Here is a 7,310-nt window from a genome sequence, read left to right on the forward strand (position 1 = left end):
ATTTGGCTGATCTTTTTGGTGTTCTCTGCATTGTTGTGCGGTCTACATGATACAATCCGAAGCTTATTGTACAACCATAAGTCCACTAAAAGTTATCTATTAGAGACCAATGGAAGTAACCCCCTCACATCTGCTCCATTCCTGTAATTATTATTAACCCTTATATGACCACCACTTCACCTAAAACAATAACCCATAATTTTCAAGAATATGGATGGACAAGGAAACATGAATTTACCTTATTGCGAGATAACCCTGCATGTACTTTAACCTGTTCGTGTCATTGAGCATATCTTCAATGTTTCTGCTACTAGGCTGTGCATATCCTGCAAGTAATGTATATTTCTTTAAGTATTGAGACTGCATTACTAATCTCTGTTTGATTGTTGCTAGATTACACACATATTTAAGTTAGAAGAAAATAATTAAGAATATGGTAATTGGGATTCACTGATATACCGTTCTATGTACATGGGCGTGTTGTTGTATCCATCTTTGAAGTACATTATTGTCTTCTCCATGCTATTTGGAACAACATAGAAGGTAGGCATTGCTGTCAGTTTAAAGAATTAAAAAAAAAGCAATGTTATAGTTATTATCATCTGGTTTTTTATTTATTAGATTGTAAGCTTCTGCATGATCTTACTGGCTCTCCTATAAGAACTCCATCTTTCTCTCCAGTTCCATAAGTAAATGTATCATTAAGTAAATCATCATGATAATTGCATGGTGCCAACAAGCAATCCTTTGCGTAGAGGGTTCTATAATGGTTGATTCCAATGAAATCCAATTTGTTTGCCAATTTCCTTTTATCCTCCGCTGAAAATGATGGTACCCTTAGGCCTACTATTTGTTGCATTTCTGGTGGTATTCTCCAAATATAATGGAAGCCATAAACCTACACGCAAAACAAAAGAATTGAAATCCAACTAATTCATTTAAGAGGAAGCAACAACTTTAAAGTATAAAACTTGAATTAAGAGTAATTAATTACCAAGCCGCAATGAAACCTAGAGCTCGTTGAGCAGCCACACGATCGGCTGGAATGTCTCTCAATGGCCCATACCAATAGAAATGCAGTACAATGCCAATCTTCCCTCCTTGTTTTTCCTATTTCAGGTAATAATTTTATGAAGTAAATATAGCAAGGGAAAGAGTTCTCTTTACTCAGTATTTGATGTGCTATTGTTTATAATACCTGATACTTCTTTCTATAAATTTCAGTTGCTGTGGCATGCGCCAATATCATATTATGAGCAGCAATGTAGGGTTCTAAGTCAGAGTTTCCAGCTTTGCAATTGCCTGCAGGGTGAGAGCATCGGTTTGGTGGCCATATTCCACTGTAGTAGCCATATTGAGCCACCATGTTAGCTTCATTGAGGGTAATCCAATGTTTCCCAAAAGCCTCGAAACAGATATCTGCGAAGTAGCCGAAATCATCCCTACGACAAGATTAATATTGTAGAGTAAATGTTAAATAATCTTGCTTATTAATATTGATAGCAACTGCAAGTAATGCTAAACATATAATTTGCCTATTTTCTATTGCTAAAAACTAAATCACTTTTTTTTTCCCGAAATTTTCTTTAATATATATTTGTTAAGTAAAACATGAGCTAAGAGGAAACTTACTGTATTTGTAGACTTAGCCAAGTACCATATCGATCTTCTAATTCTTGAGGAACATCGAAATGGTACAAAGTAACAACCGGTTCTATTCCTACATAATTAAAAAGGTATATATAAAATTGAGAATTAAAAAAAAATGTTAATCCTAAGTGCCAAAGTAGCATAACATAAGGCAATGTGTTTTACCTTTAAGCAAGAGAGCGTCAATAAGTTTATTGTAAAATACAATGCCCTCTGAATTAACTTCTCCAAATCTACCCTCTGTAACTAAGATTAGTATTATGCATTAACTCGGTATCGTCCTGTCTTAATGCAAGCATAATTTATAATATTTTCAATATTTTATTGTCAATATATTATATTGTTGAGTAACTTCTTTTTTTATTATTTTTAGAAGGGGAAGAAGAACCATCACCTCCTATTATTTCCCACCTTTTATTGAGACCTATCTAATACAACTTAACCTGATAAACAATTATTTAAGTGAAGAAAATAATCAATTGCCAAAAATAGATGATAGCGATCATCTGCTACATCCCCATTGCTTCCATCCGCAATTTTTCCTGATAACAACAGTAGTCACATTTTTTTTAATTAGCTACATGAACAAAAAATATTTATCAATTATATGTACATCGACCTTCCACTCATAATGTTAGTTGAAAAGGAAAAGAAAAGTAGATTAATTGAGAAGTTTCACTGATTAGAAAAACAAAGTTAAAAAAAAAAAAAAACTCGAGAGGGCTAATACAATTACGTAGCTGATGTTGGTCATTAATGGTTCACTTGTAACCTTAAAATAAGACTAAGTCAGTACTCTAATTTCATGTTGAGAAAAATTAAATAACCTGAAGTAAGCAGATAAATAGCAAATGAGAATTTGACCAATAACAAACTAGATAAAGTCAACTATATGTCAAGAACTAGAAATTCCATAGTATAGCTGGCAATATATAAATAAGTGGGTGAATGCATCCCAATTGCTGAGGCCTTTGTTGCCTTCCGAGAATACTCCTTCCATCTGCAGGAATAAACATATGAAGAAATTAATTTATGTATGGGAAATATTGTCTGCATGCAACTCAAGTACATGATCTATGAGAAAGTTTGTCTAGGGATGGTTACAAATTTCTCAGAAAATTATTTTTTTATGAGAGAATTATATTCATTGAATGGCTTCATTTTTCATCAGTTTAAAAGAATTTATAAATACTAGGTTATATATATGCAGGAATTATTTATATTTATATATGCAGGAAATTTTGGATGGCTTCATTGCCAACAGACCTTCAGAACAGTTACATTGCGTACGTGTAGAATATATGTAGACCAAGGCAAATGTTGCTTGCTGGTTTGTAATGGCATAAATTTGTTTAATTTAGTGCATATATATATATATATATATATATATATATATATATATATATATATATATATATATATATGTAGAGAAGAGAATCATACATATATATAGCTACCTGATAAGAAGAAGTTGCAGTCCCAAAGAGAAAAGATGGAGGGAATTGGCCACGATCCAAACATGAACGCCTATCTATCATCAACACTATTGATGATAGGAAGAGAACCAAAACAAAACTGGCTTTCTTCATCCTTCACTGCTAATGCTATTCTTTTTTTCTTCTGCCGCTGCACAACTAACCAATGCAATTACACAATGCAATTGCACGTATTGTGGTCAAATATGATGATCAAACATGACGGTCAATATCTAGCTAAATCTAACGGATTAGATTAATAAAAGTATTATGCACAATTATGTTAATTAATTAATTGGGATTTGAGAGAGTGTTAGATATTTATATAATATGTGCATGTTGCTTACATACATGGCCCCCGCATAACTTTTTTTTTTTTCCTGACTGCTCAATAATAGAATAGTTGGTCAACTGCCTAAAGAATGGTATCGTGCATGAAGATACCTTGTACTACCTGAGGATGGAAGACTAGTCTAAGAATTGATGTATGATAATAGATGCACAAGTCTTCATCAAAATCCCTTGCCCTAGAATATACGTAATATATATAGATATAAACAAAAAAAATTAGGGAAATATATTATTTATTTTAATTTATATTTTGGAGCTTTTTTTGGCTAACATATGGAGCTTTATCCTTATATTTGATTTTCAGATCTCTATAGATTATATTGTGTTCACTAAATAAACAATTTGAATTTTTTTTATTTATTTTAATATTTTTAAAAAGAATAGAGGCTATTAGAAATGGATACTCTATAAGAAATTTATTACACTCTTTTTAATGATTTTATTGCTTAAATGGACTATTCTATTGCTTATGTCTTATGAAAAAAATTCAACATATATATATATATATATATTATTTTTTTTATTTATATTATTTAAGGATGACAAGTTGCTGGTAGTTACATTTTTTATTTTATATTATTATTATTTTTTTTTGAGAATATACATTTTATTATTCTCTCAAACATTATTTTATTAGAATAATTATTTTATTATTGTTAATATAAAAAGTAGCAAATATCATATTATCATATCTCTCAAACATTATCCTTTGTTAGTGGTATTTTTCCTTACCATTTATTGATGCATGCATTTTAGATCATCATTTAGGTGTAATTTTTGCACATAATTTATCCTTGTTCATAGCCATTATTATAGATATTAGTGTATATTTAGTCAATTTTGCAATTTTCACTTTTCTTAGTTTAATTTTTGGAATTTATTTGTTTTGTAGGTTAAATCTGGAGAAATTTGATGTATTTTGATCAGAGTAGCCATTTGGAGGAGATTAAAATCGAATTGCAAAAATTTTGAAGTTGAGTAAAAAAATGGCCGAGAGCGACACAACCTGCAGCACAACCGAATTAGCTTATGTCGCAGGTTGTGTCGATCGTCAGATATTCACACCGAGAACGACACAACCCGCGACACAACCTACTACACAACTGACTCGGCTTATGTCATTTTTATCGAAATAATTACGTGGCATTTCCATTCGACCTTTTACCTCACTTTCTCTGGAACCTTCCCCTTTTACCCATTCTATATGCACTTAGCCTATAAAGACCCATTTTATCATTTTCTTTCCATAGAGAGCAAGAGAGGCATTTTTGGCAAGATTAGAAAGAGGAGGAGGGAGCACTTTCTCAGCATTCTTTTCCAGCAGAATCATCACGTTTCGCACTTTTGTGTAGCAGTAATCACTGTAAATTTGTTGAGTTTTTCTACCCCTTTAGCTTACATTTCCATTATTTCTTCATTTCTTCATTTGGGTTTGTCTTTAAACAATGATTTGTGAGAAGTTGATTGAGATTCTAGAGATGGGTTTGTAAATATTGATTTGTATTGTGGTTTTGAATCATTTAGCCATTTAAATGGGATTTGTTACGCTTTTGATTTATTGCTTGTGAACTTGTTGCCTTGCTTGATGAATGGGCCTCATTAAGTTAAGCTTTAATCCTTAATAGATGGACCGAAAAGTGAATATTAGGGATAGATAATCTTGCAATAAACTTTATTTTCTTAGTGTTAGAGATAAGCTAAGAGGATTAAGGGGAACTTTCCATAAATCAATTAGATCTTTAAATGGGTTTTTGTTAGGTTTGAAATACCGTGAAAACAGGGTTTGATTTAATGAAAACCAACTTTGAGATGCTTGAAAAAGGTTTCAAAAATTTAAGAATTGATTTCCCTCAAAATTGCAATTCTCATGTGTTTGGCTAAATTAGGGAAAAATCACATGCAAACAATATTGAAAATCCACTCTCTAGAATCAATTTTATTTCATTGAATTTAGATTTAAATTCTCCAAATCTCATAAATAGCAATTTCAATTTAAATCCAATTTAAATTTAAATCCAATTTAAATCCAATCTCTAGAATCATTTTATTTTTTTTATTGATTTTATATTTAATTCCTCTCAATTTCATAAATAGAAATTTCAAATTAATTTTTGGGTAATCTAGTTTAATTAATTTTAGTTAATTGTTTGATTTAGTTTTAATTACACAAATACCAATTTTAATTCCAAATTTCATTTTACATCTTTAAATTTTATCACTCTAATTAGCTTATACTTTTATTTCCAATTCAAACACAATTCCCTGTGGGATCGATATCATTTTTTTTTAAAACTATACTATCGTGACTCTGCACTTGCGGACACACCGTATCAAGTTTTTGGCACAGCTGTTGTGGAATTGTTTGTTTTTAAGTTGGATTTTAATTGTTTTAAGCTAATTAGAATTTTTATTTTTATTTTCACTATTGTTCCTTGTGTTTTTCGTACTTTTCTTGTTTATGACGACGATCGAAAAGCATAAGTGATCTTGAATTGTTGTTCAATCTCGAAATTGAAAAATTACAGCCAACAAAAAAGGAATACAAAGAAGAAAAGAAGCAGAAAAGAAGAACAACAAATATTTGAGCAAGAGGAGATAATAGAAAATATGGAGAATCAAAATAGAGCTATTGGTGGAGATAATGGAGGAAACGAGCAAACGGGCAAAATGCTAATCAAAATGATCCTCAAAGAAGATCCATGTTAGATTATGCTTTTCCTAGATGTTGATGTGAGAGATAACAGACCTATTATTGGAGCTAATCAATTTGAATTAAAATCGGTCTTATTCAAATGGTCTGAAATTCACAATTTGGAGGTAGCCCACTTGAAAATCCTCATTCTCATTTGAAGAAATTTTTGATGATATGTGGTACACAAAGACAACTGGAGTTTCGATGAAGTTATTACCACCTTATTTCCATTCTCTCTTCGATTCAGATTGGAGGTATGATTCACTTCCACAAGCTATTATAGCTACTTGGGAGCACTATCTCAAGCTTTTCTATCTCAATTTTTCCTCACCGAAAACTACTCATTTGAGGAATTTGATGGTAGCTTTAAACCAAGAGGATGATGAAACTTTGTATGAATCTTGGATGAGATTTAAGGAGCTTGAAAGGCAATGTCCTCATCATGAAATACCGAAATGGATGATTGTTCGCACTTCTATTCACGAGTTACTCCAGTATAAGAAACACAATTGATTCACAAGGTGAGGAGATTTCATGAGAATGACAAGTGAAGAATGCTATGATCTATCAGAGAAGATTGCTCATAATACCCATTTATGGGGAAATCCTATAACTTGAGCCAAAGAAGGTGGGATTTATGAACTTGACTCGATTAGCTACATGAATGCAAGATTTGACCAATGACTCTAATTTTAGTGATTTTGCACAAAGGCAATAACCTCTAACTCCTACAACCATGCAACAAGCTGCCTTCACAAATGGAACTCAAAGTTGTGGAGTTGATTACTCTTCTTATGGAGATGATTATTTGCAAGAACAAGTCATTATGCAGAGGTTATCAAACAAACCTATGGGAAATGCTTATTCTAATGTGAACAACTCAACATGGAGACCAAAGCAACTTGCTCAACAAGGCTAAAGCTCAAATTATGCTCATAACTTGCAGCTTATGCAAAGAAATAGGCCTCAATTTCACCTCAATTTCCCACAAGGCGTACTTACCACAGATATCAAGCAAGAGTACAACAATCCCTTCCATCCCATGAACCAAGCCATCTTTGAGAAAGCATGATGGAGAAATTTTCTTGCAGACAAAGTACAAGATGAATAGTGCAAATTGGAGGAAGAAATGCAACACATGA

The 7,310-nt window shown here is 31.8% G+C and overlaps 1 protein-coding gene and 1 non-coding gene across 2 annotated transcripts; both read right to left on the reverse strand.

The window, feature by feature from the left end:
• Positions 1-237: 237 nt before the first annotated feature.
• Positions 238-3,268, reverse strand: LOC131176555 (beta-glucosidase 18-like). Its single transcript, XM_058141606.1, has 6 exons — positions 3,108-3,268; positions 1,633-2,650; positions 1,199-1,442; positions 995-1,110; positions 460-522; positions 238-326 (listed from the first exon to the last, which is right to left on the reverse strand). Exons 2-6 carry the CDS (start codon positions 1,791-1,793, stop codon positions 311-313), a joined length of 600 nt encoding a protein of 199 aa, XP_057997589.1. The 5' UTR covers positions 1,794-2,650; positions 3,108-3,268; the 3' UTR covers positions 238-310.
• A 3,242-nt stretch (positions 3,269-6,510) lies between these two features.
• LOC131176559 (small nucleolar RNA R71) lies at positions 6,511-6,617 on the reverse strand. The gene has a single exon (XR_009146572.1). It is a non-coding gene; the product is annotated as a small nucleolar RNA R71 (small nucleolar RNA).
• Positions 6,618-7,310: the final 693 nt, after the last annotated feature.

This window comes from Hevea brasiliensis, unplaced genomic scaffold, assembly GCF_030052815.1.
Source record: "Hevea brasiliensis isolate MT/VB/25A 57/8 unplaced genomic scaffold, ASM3005281v1 Scaf165, whole genome shotgun sequence".
Lineage (NCBI taxonomy): Eukaryota > Viridiplantae > Streptophyta > Magnoliopsida > Malpighiales > Euphorbiaceae > Hevea > Hevea brasiliensis.

Bases quoted from the DNA above. Each gene is read 5' to 3' on its own strand.
- LOC131176555 (XM_058141606.1), bottom strand. From the start codon at position 1,793: ATGCTACTTTGGCACTTAGGATTAACATTTTTTTTTAATTCTCAATTT. The intron at 1,443-1,632 runs GTAAGTTTCCTC...ATCTTGTCGTAG, and splicing joins TGGCTAAGTCTACAAATACA to GGATGATTTCGGCTACTTCG. The intron at 523-994 runs GTAATTAATTAC...TGTTCCAAATAG, and splicing joins CTAGGTTTCATTGCGGCTTG to CATGGAGAAGACAATAATGT.